Raw genomic sequence first — 27,595 nt, 5'->3', positions numbered from 1 at the left:
GAGACCATTATTGCTCCTGAATGTATCCATTTTATTAAATAATTTACTGTCAAGTATAAATGAAAAGTCACAGAGAATAAGATAATAAGGTTGTAGCTGAGTGGCAGCAAAAGTCTCTTCTGTTCTCTATTGGTGCTCATACCATGTTCCTCCCCACAGTGTCTGATCACCTTTCAGTAATGTGATAAGCAACCTTCTGCCTATGTTTTTTGTCCTTTCATCCTTTCTGGGGGAGAAGTTCTGCAGAAAAGGACCTGGGGATTACAGTGGATGAGAAGCTGGATATGCGTCAGCAGTGTGCCCTTGTTGCCAAGAAGGCCAACAGCATATTAGGATGAATTAGTAGGAGCATTGCCAGCAGGTGGAGGGAAATTATTATTCTCCTCTATTCAGTACTGGTGAGGCCATGTCTGTTGTGCCCAGTTTTTTGGGACCCCACTGCAGAAAGGATGTGGATAAATTGGAGAGAATCCAGCAGACACCAACGAAAATGCCTAGGGGCTGGGGCACATGACTTAGGAAGAGAGGCTGAGGGAACTGGGTTTAATTTAGTCTTCAGAAGAGAAGAGTAAGGGGGGATTTGATAGCAGCCTTCAACTACCTGAAGGGAGGCTCCAAAGAGGATGGAGCTCGGCTGTTCTCAGTGGTACCAGATGACAGAACAAGGAGCAATGGTCTCAAGTTGCAGTGGTGGGAGGTCTAGGTTGGATATTAGGAAACACTATTTCACTAGGAGGGTGGCGAAGCACTGGAATGGGTTACCTAGGGAGGTGGTGAAATCTCCGTCCTTAGAGGTTTTTAAGGCCTGGCTTGACAAAGCCCTGGTTGGGATGATTTAGTTGGTGTTGGTCCTGCATTGAGCAGGGGGTCGGACTAGATGACCTCCTGAGGTCTCTTCCAACCCGGATATTCTATGATTCTATTAGTCTGATGTTCAGTCGCGTCTGAGCTCTAATGGAATTTCTTACCATAATTTCATAGATTCATAGATATTAAGGTCAGACGGGACCATTATGATCATCTAGTCTGACCTCCTGCACAATGCAGGCCACAGAATCTCACCCACCCACTCCTGCAATAAACCTCTCACCTATGTCTGAGCTATTGAAGTCCTCCAATCCTGGTTTAAAGACTTCAAGGTGCAGAGAATCCTCCAGCAAGTGACCCGTGCCCCATGCTACAGAGGAAGGCGAAAAAACCCCAGGGCCTCTTCCAATCTGCCCTGGAGGAAAATTCCTTCCCGACTCCAAATATGGCGATCAGCTGAACCTTGAGCGTCTGGGCAAGATTCACCAGCCAGATACCCAGGAAAGAATTCTCTATAGTATCTCAGATCCCACCCTATCCCACCCCAGATCAGGGAGGTATTTATAGGGTTTCTCACCTGTGTGTATTCTCTGATGTGCAATAAAGTCTGAGCTCTTACTGAAGCTTTTCCAAATATCACAGCATTTGAAGGGCTTCTCTCCAGTGTCACCCTCCAATGCCTATTAAAGCTGTCACTTAGCTTTCCCCACACTCAGGGCATTTATAAGTGTAAGCAGAGTCAGGATGAGCTCCACCCTGACATCTGGTGGTGAGGTGTGGCAAGTTGTGGAAAAGAACTTCAGGGGCTGATCTCATTTGCATAGGCACACCCACCCCGCCTAGAATGAGGCCATAGCTGCCCAAATGGTCACTTTGGCTGCTGTGGGATCCCCAGTGTCTCTGTTATTAGGGCAGGAAGAATAAATTGTTATTACCCTGATTATGGGAACTGTGCTTGGAACTGTACTTGGCCTTTTGTTATGACGGAGGGACTCACCATCAACTAAGTAGCTCTCGCTAGGCTAGGGACATGGGTTCCAAAACTCTGTGAATGGAGAGAGGCTTGAGACAGGTATTAGTATCTGGGGGTGTGGGTTTGAAACACCAATTACACCGCTGTCTCTCTCCGCTGTAGATTGTCAGAGTTAATTTTGGGTCTATTAAGAGTCTTGCTACAGGTAGTGTGCTGAGTTCGCTTTGGCCTTAGGGTGCACCAGCACTAAGGCTCCCACTACTATGAGCTGAAATCACTGTGTCAAGTAGTGGGGAGCCGGAAGATCTAGAGTGCAGTTGTGCTGTTCGTGGATAGGCTGGCGGAGCCAAGCTGTGCAGAGCGGAGCTGTTTGTGGTGGAGTGGAGCGGAGCCCCGTGGGGCAGTCAGCTTCAGGACACGTAAGGTGCCCCTTACCTCTTTCCCCACACACAGGCACATTTTAGCCAGACTGGGGAGTAACACTCTGCAGATGAACTTTTGAACTCTGGGGCTGGACTTTTTGGACTTTGGGTGATTTGTGGATTGCTGGACTCAAGAGACGTTTGGGTTCTGGGACTCAAGAACCCGAGGGAAAGGATGTGGCCCAATTTGCTGGGGTGGGTCTTTGCTCATGGTTTGGTTAATGAACACTAGTTGTGGTGTTTCCAAAATTTAATGCTGATGTCATTTATCTCATGTTATTAAAGATTCTCTGCTCCACCGAGACTCTCTGCTTGCGAGAGGGGAAGTATTGCCTCTTTGAGGCGCCCAGGGGGTGTGTAGGATTTTCCCAGGTCACTGGGTGGGGGCTCAAGCCAGTTTTGCATTTCCTTTGATGAGAGGGAACCCCTGTGTACTGAACGCGGCCCTTGCTGCTATCAACTTGGCCTGGCAGAAGGGTTACATAAGGTTTCTCTCCCATGTGTTTTCTCTTATGTGGGAGAAGCTTTGAACTGTACTGGAAGCTTTCTCCACAGCGTTGTTCACCGTGTGGATTCTCTGACGTACAACAAGGTGTGAGTGCCGAGCAAAGCTCCTCCCAGACCGGGGGCATTTGTAGGGCTTCAATCCTATGTGGATTCTCTGATGGTTAATGAGGGCAGTGCTGCGAGAGAAGCACTTCCCACAGGCAGGGCATCCACAGGGTCTCCCTCCGGTGTGCTGTCTCTGCTGTGAAATAAGCTGGGAGCTCCGACTGAAGCTTTCCCTGCACTCGGCACATCGATAGCGTTTTTCTCCCATGTGGATTGTTTGCTGTGCGGAGTAATGTGGGCTGAAGTCCCAGCAAAGATTTTCCCACAGACACCAAGCATACCGGATCTGTCTCCAGTGGGGATTCTCTGCTGAGCAGTTTCTTTGATTTTTCCAACCCCTCTGCTCCGGTGAGTGGATTCACCCTGTCTCTGCCCTGGCTGTTTCCCTGTTGCCCCGTGTTGTGGGCTGAGTCTTCCAAGTTCTTCCCATCCCTCGTCTCCAGCAAACATCCCCTTTGGCTCTTCCCAAACTGTCCTGTGTGGTTCCACTTCCTCAGGACGCCCAGTGACAGAGTGATTTTATATAGCTGCCTTCACTTCCCCTCTCGGTCACGGGTTTGCTTTCTGCTTTGTTGTTGTTTGTTTTGTTTTTTTACAGTGTAACCCCCAAGGAGCTGACCTGGGGCTCTGCCTGTGGGCAGCCGAGGGAGGGGCACTGTCCCTGGCAGGGAGGCGAAGCCAAGGCAGATTCAGAGTCTGCCCGGCAACCACTAAGGAGTGAGATGTCCTCCCAGGGAGCTCAGGAAAGGGGAGAATCCATTTTTGAGTCAGTCTGGAGCCAGGCAGGGCAAGGGCAGGCCTGGCTGTGTGGGGAGCTGGGGAGTCCCAGGCCAGCATGCAGGGTTCCCCCGACAACTGGCCTCTAGGGACCTGACAGCAGATCCCTCCGCTGGGCTTTTCCTTCCCCACTGATAACTCCCAGTTTGTAGAGTTTTGCTGGGAAACTTCCCCAGCCAGGCTGAGTTCGGCCCCAGCTCCCTAGGAGAGACCAGTCACTACATGGCCAGCTCTCCTCCGGCTACTAGTCCAGGGCTGGCCTGCTGGGAGTGTGTCTGGACGCTGGGCTAGGAGACGACAGTTTGGAGTTTAGTCCAGTTCTGTAATCTGCACCTTGAGCCCTGCACCCCTGGGTGGTGAGGGGAAATCCTGGGACAAAGCCGCCCCTCTGCCGTGACCGAGGGGTCCAGAGTCATCTCTGAATCCGAGGATCATTCATGGAGTTTGTGAATGCACCGTCTTTTAGTTAGTCAGTCCGGGAATTTGTTTTGGGGACCCCCTACTCCTTGAACTGTGTCCTCAAGCCAGGGAGTACGGGTTTGGGGATTTTATCACCGGCTGCATATTAAACCTGTGGAGGGACTGACCACCTCCTCCCACTTGTGAGTCCTTTGAGCTGTACTGAACCCAGTACACGCTTAAGCCACAAGAAAAAAAGAAAAGCTTTTCTTGGAGGTTATCTTTAGGCTATACAGTGGTTTGATTTTATTTTTCATTTAATGCACTAAGAATATAAACAACATAGGCCCTGGGTATATTTCACAGCACTGTTTGTGTTCTTTGAACAGGGGAACTTGTGGCATGAGAAGTGTTTCTCTTGAGTCTGGGCCTTGACTATATCTTGACCAAGAAATTTGGAGCTTAACAAAAAATAATTAACTATCCCTGCATTGAGGGCTGCTCTGAAGAGGACGGTGATCAATTGTTCTCCAGTTGATAGTTGGAGAAGGGGGGATTTAGGTTACACATTAGGAAAAACTCTCTAGCTCTAAGGACAGTTCACTGTGGAACAGGTTGCCACAGACTCACAGGCCAGTGCTCTCTTGGCTCCGTATGGCCCCGGGAGGAACCGGCCTTTAGAGTATTGACCCTACATAAGGTCACGCTTTGCTCGGGGTTTAAGCTGTATGCTTCTCCTCCGCCTTCCAGTACCACACGTCTGAGCCTCCGGCATGCCTGCCTCTCTTCAGCCTGCAGCGATTCTCAGCCAGCGCAGCACCGACGGGTTTATTGTACGTCTGGAGCAGATTACAAGACGTTCTCAGGGGCGTCCATCTGGGTCTGTCCCCGTCCAGGTGGGATCAGGCCACTCTTTGTTCCCAGCCCAGAAGTGACTCTTCCTTTCTGTGGCCCACCCCATCTCACCTCCAAGGCCCCGCCTCCATCTTTGTCTTCTTTCCCGGGCAAACAGGTTTCCAGGTGACTCTCTCTTCAGCTCTTTGTTCTCTCCGCTGCCCATAACTGGCTGGCTCCAAGTTCGGATGGGCCTTCGGGTCTTCAGTCGCTAAGTTACAAAGTGTCCAGGCCACGATCTGGGGTCCAGGCTGCTAGACTGGGTCACACCTGGTCCTCTACAAAAACAGACACCCCCCCTCCCACCTTGGGTAGACATGCAGCACATGGGGGAAACTGAGGCACACACAGTATACACACGCAACATTAGGAAAATGTCCCACTTCACCACACAGGTTGCTTAGAGAGGATATGGAATCCCCGTCATTGGAAGTTTTTAACAACAGGTTGGACAAACATCTGTCAGGGATGGTCTAGGTTAACTTGGTGCTACCTGAGATTGGGGCTGGACTTGATGACCTTGAGGGCCCTTTTAGCCCAGCATTTCTATGGCTCTATCAATGGTGAAAAGGACATTAGAGGCACTTATAAACTAAACACAGACACTTATTCCTGTCCAACAAAATGCCTCAGCCGCTGAGAGCAACAGCGCTGCCAGCTGCGAGTAGACCAGGCCATTTACCATGTTATAATCATGAAATTCTACAGAAAAGACAGACGTCCCCCACCATAGACACACAAGCAGCTACTGCTCACAGATCTAGCGCACCGTACAGGGTGTGCAGACAGCATTGCGCAGCCAGAGCACTGAGTGCATCACTGAACGCTAGCAAACACTGAACTCTGACTAACAGAGTTTTTATCCATTCACATTTTGGAAATTATTCTGTGCAAATAAAACATTATTACAGAAAACTATGACATCTGAAAAGCAAAAAGTGGTTCAGTGAGCAGACAGAGGAGGCCGGAAATCCCACACAGGACACTCCAAGTGCCAGAGAAAAGCTAGGGAGGGGTTGACTGGTTCTTGCAGGGAGACAGAGCAGAGCTCATCCGTCTTCCTCTCTGGGCTCCCCTCACGTCGTGGCACGGACTCCAACAGGCTCAGTTAAGCTGCAGAAGTTAAACACAGGCAACGTCTATTAAAGGGAACCTGCCAGAATGTTTTGCAATGACAGTGCACACTGCTGTGGGACGGTCGCCCTAGTGGCTGCAGGGTTCAGTGGACAAAATCTCGAACCCCGCTGACAAAGCTTGTAGCTCCAGGGTCAGCGACCCGGGTTCCTGGAGCCCCAAGTGCTGGGCTCTGTCCCTCCTGCTTCCTCCCTGCAGTTTCACTGGAGACTGTTCTCTGAAGCAGCTGGAGTTATCCTTGCAAAAGCTGAGCTCAGCCCACGCTGTGTCAGCAGCCACAGAGAAATCCCTCTCACTAGAGTCTTTCACACCTAAATTCATCGCATATAAAACAAGGGGGATTTGGCTACAAACCTGTTCCTGCACCCCCATGTGAATAAAAGGGAAATAAGAGATCCAGAACCCCCCCTGTCCCGCTCCTTGGGGCTGGTTTGCTTGAGGGTCCAATGACTTGGACTAGATGTCTCTCTCCAGAGGCCTCAGTGAGAGCAGTGAACCCCTAGGCTACAGCCTCCATCACTTACCCTTGGCAGATAGGTCAGAGCCACTAGATCCTTGGTCATTTTCTGTGCAGAGGAGGAGGAGAAGAGAGAGGATATTAGCATCTCTCACAAGGCAGGGTGTCAGCGGAGTTAGTAGATACGGGGACTCCTATCCAAAGGGAACAGTCATCACCTCACTCTTCCCTAGCAGTGAGCTGGTTGGTGCACAGACCAGTCTACAGGGCAGCTGCCCAGGATTTCCATTATTCCCATGCAAAAAATGTCACCACTGCAGGGGGTCAGCACTGCTCTGTGCTCTTCATGCCTCGTCAGAACGGGAGCCCGGAACACTCAACATTCAATGGCTGGCAAAGTAGGAGATGCTGGGCTAAGGATACTCAGGCCAAACAACCTCAACTCTGCCCCCTTCGGTCTGTTCCCAGAGGGGTCCCTCACGCAGACCACAGACGTCACCCTCACCCCCTGCCAATGAACAGCAATTCCCGCCTCTTGAAAAGGGGATAAGGACAACCTGGGGAATTACAGACCAGTCAGATTAACTTCAGCACCCAGAAAGAAAATGGAGCAAATAATTAAGCAATCACTTTGCAAACACCTAAAAGATAACAAGGTGATAAGTAACAGTCAGCATGGATTTGTCAAGATCAAATGGTGTCACACCAACCTGCTAGCTTTCTGTGACAGGGTAACAAGCCTTGTGGATGGGGGAGAAGCGATAGATACGGTATCTCTAGACTTTAGTATGGCCTTGTCTACATTGGCACTTTAGAGCGCTGACATTTCCTTGCTCAGGGTGGGAAAAAACACGCCCCTGAGCAATGCAAGTTTCAGCGCTCTAAAGTGCCCGTGAGGTCACAGCACCGGCGCGGGGAGCCGCTCTCCCAGCGCTTTCAGCTACGCCCCTCGTGGGGGTGGCTTTTTTAGAGCGCTGGGAGAGCTCTCTCCTAGCGACGGTGCCGCGATTACACGCTGGGGTCATGGCAGCGCTTTTACGTTGCTAATGTAGACGAAGCCTAAGACTTCGGCTACGGTCTCACATGGCCGTCTCATAAAGTAGGGAAATACAGCCTAGGTGGACCTACTGTAAGGTGGGTGCAGAACTGGTTGGAAAACCGCTCCCAGAGAGTAGTTATCAGTGGTTCACAGTCAGGCTGGAAGGGCATCACAAGTGGGGTCCCACAGAGATCAGTTCTGGGTCCACTTCTATTCCATGTCTTCAGCAATGATTTAGATGATGGCATAGAGAGTACACTGATAAAGTTTGTGGAGATACTAAGCAGGAAGAAAAGGAGGACTTGTGGCACCTTAGAGACTAACCAATTTATTTGAGCATCAGCTTTCGTGAGCTACAGCTCACTTCATCGGATGCATTCAGTGGAAAATACAGTGGAGAGATTTATATACCTAGAGAACATGAAACAATGGGTGTTACCATACACACTGTAACCAGAGTGATCACTTAAGGTGAGCTATTACCAGCAGGAGAGCAGGGAGGGAGGGGACCTTTTGTAGCGATAATCAAGGTGGGCCGTTTCCAGCAGTTGACAAGAACGTCTGAGGAACAGTGGGGGGTGAGGGAGTGGGGGGAAATAAACATGGGGAAATAGTTTTGCTTTGTGTAATGACCCATCCACTCCCACTCCCTATTCAAGCCTAAGTTAATTGTATCCATTTTGCAAATTAATTCCAATTCAGCAGTCTCTCCTTGGAGTCTGTTTTTGAAGTTTTTTTCTTGAAGATTTGCCACTTTTAGGTCTGTAATGGAGTGACCAACGAGATTGAAGTGTTCTCCAACTGGTTTATGAATGTTATAATTCTTGACGTCTGATTCGTGTCCATTTATTCTTTTACATAGAGACTGTCCAGTTTGACCAATGTACATGGCAGAGGGGCACTGCTGGTACATGCTGGCATATATCACATGGGTAGATGTGCAGGTGACCGAGCCTCTGATATTGTGGCTGACGTGATTAAGCAGGAAGGGGTTGCAAGTGCTTTGGAGGACAGGATTCTAATTCAAAATGATCTGGACAAACTGGAGAAAAGGTCTGAAGTAAACAGGATTAAATTCAATAAGGACAAATGCAAAGTACTCCACTTAGGAAGGAACAATCAGATGCACACATACAAAATGGGAAATGACTGCCTAGGAAGCAGTACTGAGGAAAGGGATCTAGAGGTCATGGTGGATCACAAGCTAAATATGAGTCAACAGTGTAACATTGTTGCAAAAAAAGCAAACATCCTTCTGGGATGTATCAGCAGGAGTGTTGAAAGCAAGACATGAGAAGTAATTCTTTCACTCTATTCTGCGCTGATAAGACCTTAGCTGGAGTATTGTGTCCAGTTCTGGGCACCATATTTCAGGAAGGATAGTGGACAAATTGGAGGAAGTCCAGAGAAGAGCATCTAAAATAATTAACAGTCTACAAAACATGAGCTATGAGAGAAGATTGAAAGAATTGGGTTTGTTTAGTCTGTAGAGGAGAAGACTGAGGGGGAGATGTGATAACAGTTTTCAAGTGCATAAAAGGTTGTGACAAGGAGGAGGGAGAAAAATTGTTTTCGTCAACATCTGAGAACAGGAGAAGAAGGAATGGGCTTAAATTGCAGCAAGGGCGGTTTAGGTTGGACATTAGGAAAAACTTCCTGCCAGGGTGGTTGAGCCCTGGAACAAATTGCCTAGGGAAGTTGTGGAATCTCCATCATTGGAGGTTTTTAAGAGCAGGTTAGACAAACACCTGTCAAGGATGGTCTAGAGATGAAACAGTCGTGCCCTGAGTGCAGGGAACCAGACTAGATGTCCTCTTGAGGTTCTTTCCAGTCCTACGATTCTATGGTACTAGAGCAATAGTTGGAGATTTCCTTAAAATCCTCAGTGTAGACAAGGCCTATGAGTGGGAGCGAGGATCTCCTGTCAGAGCCTCTAGGCTAAAATCCACAAGCAAACACTGATCGCTGTTCAGGGATGGCCACTTGAAAAGAGGCGATGGGTCTCTCGTCACTTACCCTGAGCTACAGCATAGCCATCTCCCTTCCTCCCTGCAGAGAAAAGGCAAATTTCAGTGAATGCAGCTCCCAAGGCAGGAACCGACTCCGATCTGTGTCCGCACCTTAGAAACCGGGCCCCTGGCCCAGCACAGACCCCTGGCGCTCAGTAATGGACTCAAGGTCCGAAGCGCTCATGATCGGCAGGAGGGAAAGACACAATGAGACAGAGTTTCCAAAGAACTCAGCCCACTGGGTGCTCTTTGGAAAATCTAGCCTCATATAAACTGTAACCTGCACCCAGTTTCTGGGGCTCTCTCTCCAGCAGCTCCCATGGGGGGTCATTAGCTCAGTACCACAGTGGGGCAGTTACACCGGACTGACACTGGTTCCTGTACTGCTGTTGTCCTTAGGCGGGTGTGCAGGGCCCAGCAAGTCCAGGGAGTTCCCACATTCCAATTCTTTACCCAGGCGTTTCTTTTTCCAGACGACTACTCCGATTATAACACCAATCAGGAAAACTGCAGTGATAACGCCAGCCAAAACGGGAAACAGATTGTTATTTGGTTCTGAAATGGAATGGAGAGAATGATCAATGGGGAAAAATCCCCTCCCCCCACTGAACCCCCCTTCCATCCCACTGCAGGGGTCAGTCAGATCCCCAGGTTAGGGCTAAGTCCTGCAACCCTCCACCCCTTCCAGTGAGCTCCACGCAGCCACCATGCACCTACCATGCATTGCACCCCACCATACAAAGTCCTGGACACAGCCTCTACCCCTTCAAATCACAATACATATGTAGCACTTCAACTAGAAGACTTTTATAACATTAACCAATCCTCATAAACCTCTGTATGGGGGAGGATGGATGTCAGTATCGTCCCTAAATTGGAGGGGGGAAAAGACTTGCTGAAGGTCACACAGCGAGTCAATGCAAGAGGCAAGAACTGAACCCAGGAGTCCTGGCTCCCAGCCCCCCCCCCCCCTTGACCACGCTGACTTTAATGACTAATGGAAAGTCCCATTGTGTGATTGTGGTGACAAACTGGAAACTGACCTCAAAGCTCTGGATTTCCCTGCCAAGAATGGAGTTACAGACACAATGCGTGTTTCTAGAGGAGGCAGGAATTGAACAGGAGAAGACAGAGATATTTTAATACTGTTCTTGGTTTATATAAGCCCGTTAAACCCCGAGTTCTCTATACACATTCAGTTTCACTAATCAGCTTCTCCTGTTGTCAGAAAGAGGCACGTAATAAAACAGCAAAAAGAAAAATATTTCTAAGAGAATAAGGAAATGTGGTTTATGACACAAAAATTGGCAGGGGACGTGGTAACGAGATTGTGATGTGAAACCATCTGCTGACGAGAGCCCTGGTGCAGGCTGCCCGCTCAGAAATTGTTTGCACTTCCAAATGCTGCATTTTTCCACATCCCAATTAACAAGCAAAAAGATGGCTGGAAGGCAGCTCCATGGGTAAGAAATTCTTCCAAGACTTTCTTGTGCTAGGGAACTAGCAGACTCTCCCTCCTGATGCAGGGCTCTAATCTGCCTCCTCGCTCCATTCCAAGGCCATACCCTCCCTTCCAGCATCACTGCACACAGAAACAAGCTGCTCCCAAAATTAAACCTCTCTCTCTGGCCACATGGGCAAGGATGAAGGGCCCCCAGAGCCGTGTTTCTGAGAACCTGCTGAAGTTGAGAACAGGATGGAAGCTGAAGCAAGACGAATTCTGACTGCAAGTAAGGGGCAGATTTGAGCTCCCCTTGGGATGTGGTAAATTCTCCATCCCTTAGAGACTTTACATCTGGAATGGGCATCTCTTTCTGAAGGATCAGTTCTAGTTTGCCCACAGGCTACCAGCTTGGTCCCTGGTGTGATTCCCTGCCCTGGCCTATGCAGGAGCTCAGACTGCTCTCTTCCAGCATTAATGCCTCATAATTAATCTTCTCCCTTCGGAGACACTGTATTGCTGAGATGTATCCAACAGCCCCAGAGGCAGAAAACTGGAGAGAAGACATGAGTCCCAGGCACTGTGGGTCCCAACTCTAGCACAAAAACTTGACTGCAGAGGGACAGGGCCAAAGGGGACAGGGCCTCACAGACCCTGAGGAAATTCCAGCTTCAGCCTAGAAATCCGAATGAGAATTTTCAGGGTTTGAGTTTAATGGATTCCCTCTCTCCCACTAGAAAAACAGACAAACACACAAATGCCTTACCCCAGGAGACAGAGAGTGGCTCAACCAGGCTTTCATGCTCCACATGGCATGAATAATGGGCTTTGATCTTGGGATCAATCTCCATTGTCACCCAGGTCTGGTAGGTCCCGTCCCCACTGGGTAGGATGCCTTCAGAGTAGGTCTCTTGCTGTCTGCTCTCCCCATTTTTCAGCCAGGTCACGGTGATGTCCCGGGGGTAGAACCCACTGACCTTACAGGAGAGGGTGGTGAGGCCATCATGAGACGACCTGTCACTCACTCTAGCTGTTGGGCGCACTGGGAAAAAAGAAGAAATTGAAGTTAGTTGTTTCCAAGCTCTAATCCAGACAGCCTTTGCTGGAGCTTTGCAGCATGAAATTTTCAGACCCCAGCAGGGGGAGAAGATGAAAGTCCATGAGACGGAATCCCTCTGATGAGAGAGAACCACCATGTTAGAGGATTTCTGTGCCCAATTCACAGCATCAGCAATGGTGAACCCCGAATCCAGGTCCCTGACCAGATTTTATGAGTGTGGAAACCAGAAGCCTCTGCTCCCAGCCACAGTGACACGAGTACCTTAAAAGGCTTCACTAAGCTCCAGATACAGGTGTCACAGATGTCAATCCTTAATCACACGCTACGTTTGTGGTCATCTCCTATCCTATCCTGCAACTGTCCTCCTGAGTCGGAGTGGTAAAGCATTTAACCTCTTCCCTTCTATGTTTGTGCTGATTAATCTTTAACTAAAAAGCTTTGGTAATAAATGTGACTGAGTGTGATTATCTGAGGTCTTATTGATAAAAGAATCAAGTAATAAGTAAGGAAGTGTTGCAGCAAAGGTAGGTCTTGAGAAGGAAGACTTCAAGGACAAGGGGAGCCTTCTTCTACATTAGTATGGGGAGGGCAATTCCAATGTAGGGGATGGCATGGAAGGAAGCACATAGATGACCGTGGGAGAAGTTGGACAAAGAGGCAACAAGGACAAAACTACCGTCATTGGTGGAACAGAGGGGCTGGGGGTAACACCAGAAATATGATGGTGCGACAGTGAATGAGGAAGAGTTATATGGTGTTTGAAGCTGGTGTCCAGAGAAGTGGTGGCACTTCCATAATTAAAGTTCAGTGGAGCTGTCTCTACAGAGTCTAATTTCAGAGTGCTCTCACATGCACACGCACAGGCAGATTGCCTTGATAACTGCTGCATCACACCAGGGGAAGAGGAGGAATTTGTGCTGTGAATTTCGGCTCATTTGGTCAAGTGGCTCTGGAGATACAGCTCCTCTACAGTGAGCTGCTTTTAATATTTATCAATTTCTTATATCTTTTTCCACCAGAGCGGGCAGGGGGTGGGTGGGGGGGGGGGGGGTTGTTTCCCCACCCATCCCTGATGCGAGGTTAGTTGAACGGCCCCCTACCCCCCTGCTCCATTTTGGAACTGGGGCTGGGGAATGGAGATGTAACCTGTAGTGACCTCTTGGGTGGGGCTTGTCCCCCATTTTACCTTTCTTCCTCAGAGTCTCCTTCCCGTACTCTAGAGCACTCCTTAGCCAGGGAATACATTTCTCCTCCAGGTAGCGTTTCCACTGCTGATTGTCAAGTACTTCAGCATCCCATCTCCTCTTGGTGATCTGAGCCCCAATGTCTGCTGCTACCCAAGTCATGGTCTCCTTATCGAAGGTAAGGAAGTCTTGTCCGTCATATGAATCCTGGTAGAACCCCTGAATGACGTTGTCTTCCCGGAGATCACAGCCACTTATCACCTGAATAATGTGAAACCCTAAAACATAGCTGAGGGTCAGCAGCAGCCTCTCTCTGAAAATCTCACCAAGACACCACTGCAGGTAGCCCAGTGGGTCCTCCCCTTGTTATTGGGCCCTCCCTCCCCTGAGAAATGGGGTTCCCACTTATGCTGTGGGGTCCTAAACCCTCCCAGCTCCTTTCAGGAGGGAGCCTGTTGTCGTCAGGGTCATTTTAGGGAAAGAGAGTGTGCAGAGGGTCTGTTCCCCACTCTCTTCTGCTCTGGTTGTATTAATTTTGCAGGTCCTCGGGGTCACTTGGTCCCCCACCTCCTCCATTCACAGTACCCCCATGTCCCCGTGAGGAGGGGGTACAATAGGTCTGTCCCCGACACTAACCTCTGCTCTGGTTTCATGACCTCACAGAATCCCCAGGGTCCCTCTGTTTCCCTGCCCCATCTTCCCCGTCCTCCCAACTCAATCTAGGAACGGCAAAGCACCAACTTCGGATGCGCTTGGCCTCTTTTTCACATGGCCACTGTCTCAAGGTGATTCTCTGTAAGGATCAGGCCATTGACAGCCTTTAGTACAGCTGGCCACCATTTTCCTACAGCCAGACGAATCTTCACAACAACGGCCCCCATCTCGCACACAACCAAGAGCAGACTCAGTTAATACAGCCACCCCTGGGCTGACAGGAGACAGGGAGGGAGACTGGGGGGTGAGGGGGGGATGGGGACAGGAAGGAGAATTTAGGGGAGAGGGAGGGAGGCTGTGGTGAACAGAGATCACTGTGGGGATCACGAGGAAGACTGAAACGTGTGAGGAACGGATCAGAGCCCTCGCTTGGCAAACAAGGCAGAATGTGGGGGCACAAAAATAACCCAAACAGGGTCCCAAATATTTTCACCCCTCCCCCACCCTGCATTAGCTCCATTGAGGTAAATGCCTAGATTTTCAGCAATCACTAGTGATTTTGGGTGCCCAACTGAGACCTTTAGGGGCCTGATCAGAAACTGGGAGCACCCGGCCTCTGAATATCAGACACCCAAAAATCACTAATCACTTCTGGAAAAACGTCGGCCAAGGGATTAAAATACCATTTGGTGTCACAGACACAGGTGAGAGCCGAGCCCACTGAGCTGCGTCCCTGAACCATGCCCCAGGCTTGGACAAAAACCAGTTACTAACCTTCCTGTGACGGCTGTTCTCAGAGCTGTGTTGCACACGTCCATTCCACGCTAGGTGTGCGGGCCCCGTCCACAGTCCCCGGGAATTTTCCCCCCGTGATACCCCTCAGGCCGGCTCTAGCGCCCCCTGGTACGATGCGCTCATGTCGCAGGGAGAGGGGACCGGTTGGCCCCGCACCTTCTCAGTTCCTTCTTGCCAGCAACTCCAACAGAGGGGTAGGAGGGTGGCTCGGGGAATGGACGTGTGCAACACGTCCCAAAGAAGAACAGTTACAGAAAGGTTAGTAACCATTTTTTCTTCTTCAACTGCTTCAAAAACGTCCATTCCACGTTCGGTGTCTACCAAGCAGTACTTTAAGAGGTGGGCTCGGAGTTCATAGACACGTGGATTACAACACTGCCCAACCAAGCCCAGTGTCATCTCTAGCTTGCTGAGCGATGACGTAGATGGAAGAAAAAGTACGTACTGACGCCCAGGTGGCTGCTCTGCAAATGTCCTGGATCGGGCCCGGGCCATGCACACCACTGAGGAAGCTCATGCTCTCACAGAACGGGCCGTCAGGAAGGCGGGTGGTGGGACACCTGCCTCCTCGTACCACATGTGACTGCACAATGTGATCCCGGATGAAATTCTCTGAGCCTTTCATCCTATCAGCTACTGCCACAAAGAGCTGCGTGGATTTCTATATAGTCCTTTCTATACAGAACACTAGGGCGTGCCTAACATCCAGAGTATGGAGATGTCATTCCTCCCTATTCTTGTGCGGCTTCGGGAAGAAAATAGGAAGGAAAATAGCCTGATTACATGAACTGCGAGACTACCTTTGAGAGGAACATGGGGTGGAAGCGACGTTGTACCTTGTTGTTAAAGAACACTGTATACAGAGGTTTTGACAGGAGAGCTCTAATCTCCGAGACCCTCCTGACTGAGGTAATTGCTACCAGAAAGGCGACCTTCCAGGAAAGGTACAACAGAGGGCACAATGCCAGTGGCTGAAAGGGAGGCCCCGTGAGCTCTGACAGGACCAGTTTTAAGTCCCCCAGGGGGATGGGTTCCAAGATTTGCGGGTGTCAGGGTTCCCTCCCCACGCTGAACTCTAGGATACAGATGTGAGGACCCCCATGAAAGACACCCTAAGCTTATTTCTACCAGCTTAGGTTAAAACTTCCCCAAGGCAAAAATATTTTGCCCTTGGAAGGTACGCTGCCACCACCAAGTGATTTAACAAAGAATCAGGAAAAGGACCACTTGGAGTTCCTATACCCCCAAAATATCCCCCCAAGCCCTTACACCCGCTTCCCTGGGGAGGCTTGAGAATAATATTCTAACCAGTTGGTTACAAAGTGATCACAAACCCAAACCCCTAGGTCTTAGGACAATAGAGAAATCAGTCAGGTTCTTAAAAGAAGGATTTTATTTAAAAAAGAAGGTAAAAATCACCTCTGTAAAATCAGGATGGAAAATAACTTTACAAGGTAACAAAAGATTCAAAAACACAGCAGAACTTCCTCTAAGCTTAGTTTCAAAGTTACAGAAAACAGGAAAAAACCTCTCTCCAGCAAAGGAAAAATTCACAAAATATAATCTAACACGCCTTGCCTGGCTTTTACTTACAATTTTTGATGCATCCGATGAAGTGAGCTGTAGCTCATGAAAGCTTATGCTCAAATAAATTGGTTCGTCTCTAAGGTGCCACAAGTCCTCCTTTAATATTTGTAATATGAGAGACTTTTTGGATGGTTTATAGGAGAAGGAGTTTTCTGACTTGATGCTTCTCTGCTTCCCAAGAGAACATACACAAAAAAAGCCTTCCCCCACCCAAGATTTCAAAGTATCTTCTTTCCCCATTGGTCCATTTGGTCAGGTGCCAACCAGGTTATTTACCCTTACAGGTAAGGAGGAATTCTAGGCTATCCTTAGCTGTACGGTTATGACAGCGGATATAGCCTTTCAAAGCCCTTGAGGAAGTGAATGGACATTTCATGTGAAAAAACTGACCACCCACCCAGCAAGGGTTAGAATGCTGAGATTGCTGGTAGGTGTACCTTAACAGATGAAACTGCTAGATCTTGCTTATTAGAGGGCTTATTCCTTCACCCTCCCACTTCCCTGGTCCTTCTCGCATGAACAGAGAGCAACAATACCCAAAATCCAAAGGTGCAAACAATTCAATGTTTATTGGGGTGCACTTCCAGCAAGCTTAAATCCAAGTTCCTTTTTCCTCATTTTCGAATCCCAACTTACTTCCTGTGTGCCCCTAATTTATATAGTAATATTTTAAGCTATACCTTAACCAATCATTTTATTGAAATTTATCTAACCAATCCTAACATATTGTAACATGATTAGATAAGCAATTATCTGCCACCACCTTAATTAGTTTACACCCAGCAAAATTGTTTCTGCCTGCTGTATAATTAATCACAAAACCAGACAGAGACCATGCAAACAAACAACAGCAAAGTGGGAACTATAATGACAAAACAATACAGAAGTGAGGATTTTACAACTACATCTATAAAGACATAAGGGTTTCCCAGGTGTGTCTATTGATAAGTGAGTTCTTATCAAACAGGTTTCAGAGTAGCAGCCGTGTTAGTCTGGATTCGCAAAAAGAAAAGGAGTACTTGTGGCACCTCAGAGACTAACCAATTTATTTGAGCATAAGCTTTCGATAAAGTGAGCTGTAGCTCACGAAAGCTTATGCTCAAATAAATTGGTTACTCTCTAAGGTGCCACAAGTACTCCTTTTCTTATCAAACAGAAAACTATCAAACTAAATTTTCTTGTACATCCTCTAGGCTCTTCCCTTTATCTGGAGGTGATCACCTTTTTAACAGCCCCAGATTGCCTTATTTCAATAGGACTGGTTTGAAATGTGTGAGGACATGACTGTATGCTTTCCAGCTTATGGCTGCTCTCACTGCTTAGCCAGAGGCCTTAGCTTAAAAACAGGGCCCCAGACCGTCACAGTGAGAGAAGGCCCTTACACCGGCAGACAGTGATTCTTTCTTTTGTACCTCTATAACTAGCTAAATGATAAACATATACCTAAATTCTTAAAGTACAGGCCTTTACAGACTGGACTGAATATCTATATCCTAGCACTCCACACCCCTCCCCCTTTTGGGATCCTCCTGCCCAGGTATCCCTGGAAAAGCATAGAATATCAGGGTTGGAAGAGACCTCAGGACATCATCTAGTCCAACCCCCTGCTCAAAGCAGGACCAATCCCCAACTCCCAGATCCCTAAATGGCCCCCTCAAGGATTGAGCTCACACCCCTGCGTTTAGCAGGCCAATGCTCAAACCACTGAGCTATCCCTCCCCCCCAGGACATATGGCGACACACTTCCTGATAGGGCCAGCCATCAAGTTGGAAGGTGTCGATATTCCATCTGTCCCACTGCCCCTTGTGTAGTACAATACCCTGCAACTTCTCTCGTACAGGCATACCACACCTATTCTAATTAGTGTTCCAGACTTCCCATTATAGTGGGCCCGAGAACGTTGGGTCCAGGCTGTCTAGTACACTGAGGGGGAAGGCTTACTACATTACTTATAGGTTATAATTAGTGGCTGTTCTCTAGGGGGTTGTGCCCCCCTTGATTGTTTCCATATGCAACATAACACGGACAGAGTTAACAATACACCAGCTGCTATGATAATCCACAGCAACACTGAGAGTCCTGACCACTGCAGTATGGTCCAACATCCTGGCCACCACCAAAAACACTGCTTCTCCTCCTTTGATAGGGTTAAAATTTTGTTAGCGCCATCCTGCAGTGTGTATTGTAAGTGTGTCCAACTGTTGGCGCTTCCAGCAAGTTGCTCTTGTAATTTCTGTGTACTCTTGTCCATATTGTGTCCGCTGTTTCCAGACTGTTCTGGAGTATCTGCTTCATCTGAGAGATGACTCAGTAGGCGAGAGGCAAGGGTACCGGAACAGGGGGACCAAGGGGCCATGGCCCTGCCACTTCAGCAGCAGGTGAGAGCAGGGGGGAGGGGGCAGAAACTCAGGAGAAGAGGTGGAGCGGGGGGGGGGGGGGAGTGTCGGGGGAAGAGGCGGAGTCACAGTTTCAGCACCAGTCTCACCACTCATAGGGAGGTTCTGGCACCCCGGTGAGAGGCCTTGCTGGGTCGACCAAATGGAGAAACGCTTCCACTCGGTGAGGTAAGTAGCACTGCTAGAAGGTTTCCTACTGCCTAGCAAGACCTAGCCGACCTGCTGTGAACAGGCCCGTTCTGCAGGTTTAACCATGGGGCTGTCAGGCAGATGGAGCATTTGGCCGTGATCTTGCGAGGTCAGGTCCGGAACGGGAGGGAGCAGCATTGGAGTTGCTACTGGCAGGTCTAGAAATAAGCCAGACTAGTGCCGACGTGCCCAGGCTGAGGCTATGAGAACAACTTTCGCCCTTGACCTTCAGCAAGACCTTGTGCACAAAAGGAATGGGGGGAAAGGTGCAGAGCAGGTGCGTTCTCCAAGGGAGTGAGAAGGCATCTGAGAGTGAGCCCAGGTTGCAGTCACACAGACAGCAGAACCGCTGACATTTCCTGTTTTGTCTGGTTGTGAACAGATCTACGTGGGGAGTACCCCACCACTGGAAAATGGCCCTTGCTATGTCGGGGCATAGAGACCATTCGCGGTGAGAAGAGCTAATCTGCCAGCTCATTCTGGGCTCCTGAAAGGTGAGAAGCTTCAAGGTGGATCGAGTGCTTTATGCATTACTCCCACAAGCAAATGGCCTCCCGACACAGGTGGGGAAGAGCAGGCCACTCTCTGCCTCTTGATGTAAAACATGGCTGCCATATTGTCTGTAAGAACTCGCACCACCTTGCTTGCGATGGAGGGTAAGAACACCTGACGTGCTAGGCGGACCGCCCTGAGCTCTCTGACATTCATCCGTAGCAAGAGTTCCTGCTGGGACCACTGACCTTGCGTCCTGAGGTGCCCGAGTCCAAATGATGGCTGTCTGGCCGGTACACTGAGGCCAGCCAAGCCTGAAGGGGTCTGAGGTACAACCTCGCATACCACACCACGTATATGCACGAGGCCTTGTGACCCAAAAGCCTGAGTGGGCCTTGACCTGTGACAACACTGACTGGAAGTGGGCTTCTGGCCCTGGCCTGGGTAGAATCGAGCACTGCTCTCATAAACTCTATCCTCTGAGCCGGGAGGAGTGTTGACTTTGGGTTGTTTATCAGCAGGCCCAGTGCTTGGAAGGTTGCTTGGACGAGGTGGATGCTGGCTTTCACCTGGAACTTGGACTGGCCATTGACCAGCCAGTCATTGAGGTACCGACTCCACCTGCACCCCTCACCTTCTCAGGAAGGCTGCCACAACTGCCATGCATTTCATAAAGACCCATTTGGCTGCTGACAGGCCAAATGGGAGGATGGTAAACTGGTAATGAGCCTGGTTCACAACAATCCTGAGAAACCTTCTGCGGCCTCGGAAAATAGAGATGTGGAAATAGGCATCTTTCAAATCAAGGGCGGCGTACAAGTCCCCTGGATCCAGGGAAGGAATGATGGAGGCCAGGGAGACCATGCGGAACTTCAGCCTTTTGAGGTAACAGTTGAGGCGTTGCAGGTCTAGAATAGGTCAGCCACGCCCTTTGGCCTTCGGGATTAGGAAATAACAGGAGTAAAACCCTTTCCCACTTAAGTTCCAGGGCTCCTCCACAGAGAAGGGCTTGCACCTCCTGGGCTAAAAGTTGCTCATGAGAAGGGTCCCTGAAGAGGGAAAGGGATGGGGGGTAGGAGGGAGGTGTGGAAACGAACTGAATTGGCGGCTGTGATTGCAGAGCCATTGGCCATTATCTTTGAAAACTCGTGGCGAACGGGGGAAGTCCCGGATGACTGGAAAAAGGCTAATGTAGTGCTGATCTTTAAAAAAGGGAAGGAGGATGATCCTGGGAACTACAGGCCAGTCAGCCTCACCTCAGTCCCCGGAAAAGTCATGGAGCAGGTCCTCAAAGAATCAATCCTGAAGCACTTACATGAGAGGAAAGTGATCAGGAACAGTCAGCATGGATTCACCAAGCAAAGGTCATGCCTGACTAATCTAATCGCCTTCTATGATGAGATTACTGGTTCTGTGGATGAGGGGAAAGCAGTGGATGTATTGTTTCTTGACTTTAGCAAAGCTTTTGACACGGTCTCCCACAGTATTCTTGTCAGCAAGTTAAAGAAGTATGGGCTGGATGAATGCACTATAAGGTGGGTAGAAAGTTGGCTAGATTGTCGGGCTCAACGGGTAGTGATCAATGGCTCCATGTCTAGTTGGCAGCCGGTGTCAAGTGGAGTGCCCCAGGGGTCGGTCCTGGGGCCGGTTTTGTTCAATATCTTCATAAATGATCTGGAGGATGGTGTGGATTGCACTCTCAGCAAATTTGCGGATGATACTAAACAGAGGGACCTAGACAAATTGGAGGATTGGGCCAAAAGAAATCTGATGAGGTTCAACAAGTATAAGTGCAGGGTCCTGCACTTAGGACGGAAGAACCCAATGCACCGCTACAGACTAGGGACCGAATGGCTCGGCAGCAGTTCTGCGGAAGAGGACCTAGGGGTGACAGTGGACAAGAAGCTGGATATGAGTCAACAGTGTGCCCTTGTTGCCAAGAAGGCCAATGGTATTTGGGATGTATAAGTAGGGGCATAGCAAGCAGATTGAGGGACGTGATCGTCCCCCTCTATTCGACATTGGTGAGGCCTCATCTGGAGTACTGTGTCCAGTTTTGGGCCCCACACTACAAGAAGGATGTGGATAAATTGGAGAGAGTCCAGCGAAGGGCAACAAAAATGATTAGGGGTCTGGAACACATGACTTATGAGGAGAGGCTGAGGGAACTGGGATTGTTTAGTCTGCAGAAGAGAAGAATGAGGGGGGATTTGATAGCTGCTTTCAACTACCTGAGAGGTGGTTCCAGAGAGGATGGTTCTAGACTATTCTCAGTGGTAGAAGAGGACAGGACAAGGAGTAATGGTCTCAAGTTGCAGTGGGGGAGGTTTAGGTTGGATATTAGGAAAAACTTTTTCACTAGGAGGGTGGTGAAAACACTGGAATGCGTTACCTAGGGAGGTGGTAGAATCTCCTTCCTTAGAAGTTTTTAAGGTCAGGCTTGACAAAGCCCTGGCTGGGATGATTTAGTTGGGGATTGGTCCTGCTTTGAGCAGGGGGTTGGAGTGGATGGCCTCTTGGGGTCCCTTCCAACCCTGATATTCTATGATTCTATGAAGCGTATAACCCTCCTCCACTGTACTCCTCACCCAAAGGTCTGTGGCGATAAGGGACCTGCCAAGCTGAAGCAGGAGAGATGGTCCAAAAACAAAAGGGAGGCAGCATCTGGTATGGGAATTGGTGTAATGCCCTCGGCTGCCCTATCAAAAGTTCTGCTTGGAGCCCCCTGAATATCCATGAGGGCCAGGCAGCAAGGCTGAGGCAGATGGGGGCAGCTCTCTGTGCCTATAACTTCTGCTTTGCTTTTTGAACAGGTCCTAACAAGGCAGTGGGCCTGGGAAGTGGGCAGGCTGTTGGGGCTTGAAATGTTTCCTCAAAGGCACTGGGCATGGAGATTCAAGGACTTGAGGGTGGCTCTGGAGTCATTGAGGCTGTGAAGTTTGGCGTCCATTTGCCCTGAGAAGAGCAAAGTCCTTTCAAACCGAAGGTCTTGAAGAGACTGCTGGACCTTTGCCTGTAGGCCAGAGGATTGAAGTCAGGAGCCCATCTGCATGGGCACTGCTGACGCCATAGCCTCGGACACCACAACTGCTGTGTCGAGGGTGGCTTGTAGGGAAGACCCGGCCACTGCCTTCCCTTCCACGAAAGCAACAATCTCCTGCCTGGAAGCTTGGGGAAGCGAGTCTTTACATTTCAACATGGAGTGAAAGTCATATCTGCCCAGCAGTGCCTGTTGGCTGGAGGTGTAGTCCATTGGTAGAATACATTTTCCTACCAAAAAGTTCTTGCTTTTTTGAGTCTTTCGCCTTGGGCATTGCCCCTTACAACCCTGGCCTTTCCCTCTCATTGGCTGCCAAGGCCAACAAGGATCTGGGAGAAGAATGGGAGTATAAGTTCTCCTACCCTTTGGTGGAGACATAATATTTCCTATCTACCTTCTTTGATGTGGGGGGCAGTGAGGAAGGGGTCTGTGTGACAGGGTCTGCTTTCCCCGCACTAGCCCAGACAGGGTTAAGCCCATATTACTGACAGCGGAAATCCCGCCTCCCCGGCGGGACTGGGCATGCTCCAAATGCTCTAGCAGTATAAAGGGAGGAAGCCCAGCTCAGCTGGAGCTGGCAGCCGAAGGGGAAGGACGTGTCTGGGAAGCTCCTGCGGAGGGTCAGCCACAGCCCCTGACTGCGCCGGGAATCAGAGCCTCCCCGGGCCCGCTGGAGTCCTGGCGACTGGAAGAGCCGGGGAGGCGACCGGCCCAACTGTCCGCGGAGAATCCAAAAGCTCATGGGAGACCCCAAGGCAGAGACTGGCCGGAAGTGACCCAGGGAGGGTGACGGAGTGGTACCTTCCACCTGGGAAACCTCAGCGTGTTTTGGTAGGAGCCCCCCGCTGAGTCAGTGGCAAGGTGCTACACCACTGTTAGGCCCTGGATTGGGGCCCGGTGGAGTCAGGTGGGCCCAGGCCCCCCTACTGGGGCCACCACAGCCTTTGGTTGGCGCCCCACCCCCATAGACTCTGGCCGCTAGGCCATGCTGCCCTCCACCCAAAGGCTGCTCCATAGACTCCGGCCGCTAGTCCACGCTGCCCTGACCCAAGGGGCGTAAACAGTCAGTCTGCCACAGGGTTTTAACTGGACCGATGATGACCTCACTGAGAGGCAGAGCTATCTCTGATGGGGTCAGCGCAGCCCAGATGTTGACCAGGCTGTTGGAGGACTTTTTAACAACCTCCACTTCCAGTCCTATGTTCGAGGCCACCTTCTTCCATAACTCCTGGAAAGCCCTGAAGTGTCCTGGGAAGGGGAAACACCCATCCCTGCCCCTTCTGGGGAGGAGGCAGCCTGCACCAGCATGGGACCTTCCTTCTCTCCTTCTGCACCAACCAGATCCTGTAGCTCCAGGTTCTGAGAGTCAGTAAGTGGCTCAATATCTTAGTCGGATCAGCTGCTGTTCAGTGTGACAGAGGAATCCCTCTCTCAGACTCCACTGAGTAGGAGCATCTACATGGGGGATGTGGGGGCGCGGGACGGGGGCAGGAAGCAGAGGAAAACCCCAGGGGTTCCAAAAAGCCCACTGTATCTGCATGGGCCATTGCCCACTGGGCCAGGTGCTCAGAGGAACCCCCACCCTGGGATCCACCATTGCGTAGGGCTGACTGGTGGGGTACTGGTACTAGGTCCCTCAGCTGAGTGCAAGATTCAAACGCCAACTTGGATGATGAGTCATCTTTTGGGGACGAGGGGGGTGTGGTACCCGTCGATTCCCCGGGACGGTGCTGAGGATCCAGGGATCGGGCCGAGATGGGGAAGCTGCTTTGACATAAGCAGAGAGCAAGGGCCTGGTACCAGACGGGAGCTCGGGCCAACATGCTCCCTTCTGCCTCCCCCACTGCTGGCACCAACTGCTGTACTGCCAGCCAGTCCCTGGCCACCGCAAACCCCTCCGGGGTGGCCGGCACCGCGACCCTGCTGCTGCCTCGCAGTCCCTCTGGTGCCGGCGGCTGGTCAGGCACTGGACGCCACAGAGCCTGTGGACAGGGCGGAGTCGACGGTACCGCCTGCGGAGCAGGGGCAGAGGACTGGCCAGATGCTGGTCCCCCGGCACTCCCCATGCTTGGCCATTCTTACAAATGGGGAACCTCTCAGACAGCTGCTGCTTATGTTTCTTTCTTGGCCCTGGGCTTGGGGAACTGTGCCGAGAGTCCTGTATGGACTCTCTCTGCAGCAGCTCTTCGTACCAACACAGAAGTACACGGTGCCAAGTTTGACTGGCTCGGCTCCGAAGAAGGTTTGAGTGCCGCTTCCATCAGGAGGGACTTCAGCCTGGCCTCCCTGTCCTGTTTCACATGTGGCCTGAACTGATGGCAGAGCTCACAGAGATCCGCAAGAGGAGTCTCATCCAAGCACTTTAAACAGCTAGAGTGCAGGTCACTCAAAGGCATGGGCTCGCTGCAGGAGGCCCTGGGTTTGAAGCCCGGAGACCGAGGCTTGCCCAGTTTCAGGAGCCGAAGAAACTCTGCTACGAGAGTCCAACCAACTATTTACACCAACTAAAGTCAAAAGGTGAGAAAACAACGGAGGGGAAAAGGGATGGAGTAACAGGGAAAGAACCACTGAGAATCTTGAGAGGTGCAGGGCGGCTGGTCAGACACACAGAGATCCCAAGCCAGGCACCCGAGAGAAGTGGGGTGGGTCAGACCTCCCCACCTATCCCTCTTCTCCTCTGTGCTGCACTCCACAGGGATGAGCAGGGTGGGGGCACCGATGGGGTCTCAGAGGGACCAGACCCCGAATTCCCCCATGTGCGTGTTGGGGGCAGACGCAGCTAGAGAGGGGAACACTGTTGGTGGACAAAATGCAGGACTCAGGACAATCTCTGGCGAGCTGGCAGCCCCAGGACTGCGAGGTGGGGGTAAATGGGGGAAGGAGGGGGCAGCTAGGACAGTGGTTGGGGAAGGGACAGGGGGACAGAACAGCAGCTCGCCCAGCCCTGGCAGGGTTAGGGGCAGGCGAGTGGAGCCCCTCTCTCAGCACTGGGGAGGCCGGTGTCCGTGTGAGCAGGTCAGGCTGGACAGGCTCAGCAGCTGGAGACCAATGGGCGAGACTAGTCAGGAGAGGGTTAAACTAGCTACAGAGGGGGTGGGCTAGGGGGGTAGACACTTGGCAACCCTCCTCCCTGTTGCCTAGTCCTGGGGCAGGGCCACCAGAAACTCAGGTGTCCAGGGCAGGATGGGAATTAGTTCTCATTGCTGCTGTTTCAGTGCCGGGAGCCAGGAGGGATTGCGGGGGGGGGGGGGGTGATGGGGTGATTACAACAAGGGGTTGGGGACACTCCTAGGTGAGGACCAATGCGACAGGCCAGTATTACTGAGATGGGGGAATCAGGGATTTTCACTCACCAATCTCGTCACGAAGGGCAGAGCAATTACATCAGAGAGACTGGTTTCAGAGTAGCAGCCGTGTTAGTCTGTATTCGCAGAAAGAACAGGAGGACATGTGGCACCTTAGAGACTAACAAATGTACTTGAGCATAAGCTTTTGTGAGCTACATCCGATGAAGTGAGCTGTAGCTCACGAAAGCTTATGCTCAAATAAATTTGTTAGTCTCTAAGGTGCCACAAGTCCTCCTTTTCTTTTTATCAGAGAGACCCTCACCTGCCAGGGACAGTTCAGCAGCGCCCGGCACTGAATGCTTATGGATGGATCATCACAGTCTTAAGTGAGACAGAACAATCGGGAGCCTGGCCACATGGCTACACCCCCCCACATTAGGGACTGAGCAGGAAGAACGGCTCTTTACACATCTATCGATAATGTGCAGGGGAACCTGGCTGACCCTGGAGGCTCCAACCCGGGGACATGTGCTGGGGTTTGGAAGCCCGGGAGTCTCTGCACGTTGCAGGGGCTGATTCTCTCACTAACTCTCCAGCCCAAGTCAATGTCAGACCCTCGCTCTGTGGAGTCTGACCTTCAATAAACTCACTTGGGAAATAAGACAAAGCGAACAATGAAGGAGACTCACTGGTGAGCAGCTTTTCCCCAGGGCTGGGGTGACTGCAGCGTACCTGATCTTGTGACTTTACTGTGTGTCTCATGATGGGGCAGGGAGGCGTTAAATCCCCAGTTCCTGGACTCATGGGATTAGGGGAGAGTCTGAGTTTTGTTTTGTTTATTTACAGCAGTAACTTCTAGCCTTTCTAACAGCAGGGAAAACCCTGGAAATTTGTCCCTTAACAGCTCAAAGAAAAATAAACTCCAATATTATTCCCAAAATACTCACGACATTTAAGTCAAACTCAGGATTTTTGGGGCCTTACTTGTGAGCTCTGAACACAAGGGGTGGGGGGGTCCCCCGAAGGGCAGCAGGGGCAGCTGCAAGTGGGACTGGTAGCAGAAATCTGGGGTGTTTGGGGAGGGGACAGTATGAGTGTCCCATGTTGGAGGGTGTCAAGAAATATCTTTTTGCATGAACCCTCCATCCTGCAGCCCCTCCCCCACCCCATGTCCCTTTATCCCCCACATTCACACTGACTCTAGTGAGAAAATGTCCCTGAGGGTGGTCCCTTCCCCCCCATCCCCAACATGCATCCCTGTGTCCCTTCACCCTGTTTACATCAACCGCGCCCCCTGACCCCATGTCCCTGCATCCCTAGGTTGGGTCGTGTCCCGCACTCACCCTCGCTCTGGTTGTAGAGCTGACTCAGGGTGTTCAGACTCGCTCCGAACCATTTCTGGTGGCGCTGTGCCCACCAGGTCATCTCGTCCCAGAACTCTGGACCCTCGTTCTCCGCCATCCACGCTGGGCCAGGCTTCGCCCCCTGCATCTCGCTGGTGTAGATGTAGATGACCTGATCATCCACGTACACAACACGGCTGTACCAGGGCAGCCCCGGGCCGGGCTCCGACACCACCGTGTCCAATATGCGCCTGGAGTGCAGGCCTGGGAGGGGGGAAGATTGGGAAGAGGGAGTCAGACCCAACCAGACCCTGCCAGGGAGCCCCTGGCAATACACAAGAGGCGGCGCCAGCCCTCAGGAGCGCTCCTGTGGGAGGCAGACCTGGGAAAGAGCTCACAAAACGGCCTGACCGGGGAGAAAGAGATCGTGGGGTAGAAGGAGAAAGGGAGGCAGGGCTGGAGGGGGAGTGAGAAGGGGAAGGGGTCGGGAGATATAGGGGGGCTGAAGCGTGTGTGAGGAGTAGGGGAGCATATAGGGAGAGTGTATTAGGGTTCAGGGGAGTGTGACAAAGGAAAGGAGGGCCAGGAGGAGGGGCAGGGCTG

At 50.9% G+C, this 27,595-nt stretch overlaps 1 protein-coding gene across 2 annotated transcripts in view; it reads right to left on the bottom strand.

Moving 5' to 3' along the window:
* Positions 1-4,267: 4,267 nt before the first annotated feature.
* Positions 4,268-27,595, bottom strand: part of LOC142068326 (class I histocompatibility antigen, F10 alpha chain-like) — a 36,192-nt gene continuing 12,864 nt past the window's right edge. Inside the window, exons 2-8 of one of the 2 annotated variants that reach the window (XM_075128937.1) lie at positions 26,993-27,256; positions 13,211-13,486; positions 11,731-12,006; positions 9,977-10,078; positions 9,531-9,563; positions 6,543-6,584; positions 4,268-5,997 (exon numbers count right to left, since the gene is read on the bottom strand). In XM_075128937.1, coding sequence (XP_074985038.1) covers positions 5,993-5,997; positions 6,543-6,584; positions 9,531-9,563; positions 9,977-10,078; positions 11,731-12,006; positions 13,211-13,486; positions 26,993-27,256 — 998 coding nt within the window. In that variant the 3' untranslated portion in view covers positions 4,268-5,992. Of the gene's footprint in view, positions 5,998-6,542; positions 6,585-9,530; positions 9,564-9,976; positions 10,079-10,566; positions 10,622-11,730; positions 12,007-13,210; positions 13,487-26,992; positions 27,257-27,595 lie in introns of those variants that run through there. The other variant, XR_012668700.1, reaches the window with a different exon arrangement.

The sequence above is a fragment of the Caretta caretta genome, chromosome 5, assembly GCF_965140235.1.
Source record: "Caretta caretta isolate rCarCar2 chromosome 5, rCarCar1.hap1, whole genome shotgun sequence".
NCBI classification, from domain to species: Eukaryota; Metazoa; Chordata; order Testudines; family Cheloniidae; genus Caretta; species Caretta caretta.
Note: the sequence above shows the minus strand (reverse complement) of the source record. Positions and strands in the feature narration are given on the sequence as shown.